The sequence below is a fragment of the Alligator sinensis genome, unplaced genomic scaffold (assembly GCF_000455745.1).
Source record: "Alligator sinensis unplaced genomic scaffold, ASM45574v1 scaffold47_2, whole genome shotgun sequence".
Taxonomy (NCBI): Eukaryota; Metazoa; Chordata; order Crocodylia; family Alligatoridae; genus Alligator; species Alligator sinensis.
The window spans coordinates 542678-544128 of NW_005842150.1; the positions used below are offsets into that span (position 1 = coordinate 542678).

Here is a 1451-nt window from a genome sequence, read left to right on the forward strand (position 1 = left end):
CGCCCGGGGGGGGGGACGCGGGGACACGGGACTGGCTTGTTTGGCCCCTGTCACATCATGGCTTCACCTCCCCGTGCGCCGCGAGGGCTGCAGGACCCTGGGGCTCAATGCCAGGACACGAAGTGCAAGCGGCTGCGCTGCAGCAGAGGGAAGGAGCCGCTCTCCGGCGTGTGCTCGAGCCGCTCCGGCACCTGCGCTGGGGGATGCTCGCGGGGGCCCGGTCCCTGGCGCAGGCACTTGGCGGCTCCTCGGGGCACTGGGGGAGGGGGCAGGCAGGCGAGGAAGCCTCTCGTTAGCCTTAACGAGCGCGGCCTTTGTTGAGCAAAAAAATCATTTGTCCCTCGTCTCCAGCTCCTAATGGCTTGTTTGCATGCCGTGCGGGCGGCTCCCCGGGGCAGACGGGCTGATCGCGCTCACTCGCCTCCTGTGGATTCCCCGCGGCGGCCGTGACCGAGCGCGCGGCCCGCTAATCACCGCCGCGGACACACGTCTCCCTGCCGCGCATCAGGCTGGGAAGGAAAGGAGTCGTTCCTGGGGAAGAAAAAGCAATAATAATAACAACAATAATGACAGCAGTAAATATAATAATAATAATAATAATAATAATAATAATAATAATAATAATAATAATAACTCGTAATATAATCGTGATAAAGCAAGTCTGAGCCTCCGCCCTGGAGCCTGACTTCTAGAGCAGAGGCTGTTGCCGAGCTCAGAGCCAGCCTGGTAAAACCCTGACATCTGCCCTGAATTGAAATGTTAGGGGGGAACCCCCCGCCCCCAGGTGCTGAAATTGCTGCTCGAGACGCGGCTGGGAAATACTGGGGAGTTCTTGAAAACCAGAACCTGCCCCGCAGGAAGCGCTGTCTGCGCGGGGCCGGGCCCTGTTCCCGACCGAAATCCTGCGGCTCGGCTGGAGGCAGAGGATCGCGCCGCGCGGGAGAGGAGGTGCGGGGCGGACAGGCGAGGAGCTGCTAAACGCGGCCCCGCAGTGGCATTAATCAGATTAACCCGGGCAATTAGCCGCTGCTGGAGATCAAGCCTCAATCTGGGGCCTCTGAAAAAAAAAAGCCAGTAATGGCGAGGATTAAGTTAATTTCATTAATTCTCAATCCACAGCCCGGGCTCCTTTCGCTCCTTTGTGCGGCCCCCACTGTGACCCTTCCTCCCCCCTCCCCCGCAGGAAAACTCAACTCCGGTTGTGTTTGTCGTCTGCATGTTCCCGGGAACTCAGGCCAGGATGACGTCGCCTGGGTATAAAACAGGGAAGAGGTTCAGATGGCTCCTACTCCGAGCAGCCGTCTGGGCTGAGCAGGGGGGACCGGGAGGGAGGAGGAGGGAGGGCCGGTGGCGCACGCTCGCTCGCTGCCGGCGCCCGATCGCCCGCCCGCTCCCGCTCCCGCTCCCGCTCGCGCCTGGAAACGCGCGGGAAGTTTCGCCCAAAGGCACCA

The 1451-nt window shown here is 61.1% G+C and overlaps 1 protein-coding gene across 1 annotated transcript in view; it reads left to right on the forward strand.

Annotated features, from left to right (window-relative positions):
• Positions 1-1216: 1216 nt before the first annotated feature.
• Positions 1217-1451, forward strand: part of GSC (goosecoid homeobox) — a 1569-nt gene continuing 1334 nt past the window's right edge. Inside the window, 2 exon segments of the mRNA XM_025206320.1 lie at positions 1217-1355; positions 1358-1445. Coding sequence (XP_025062105.1) covers positions 1217-1355; positions 1358-1445 — 227 coding nt within the window.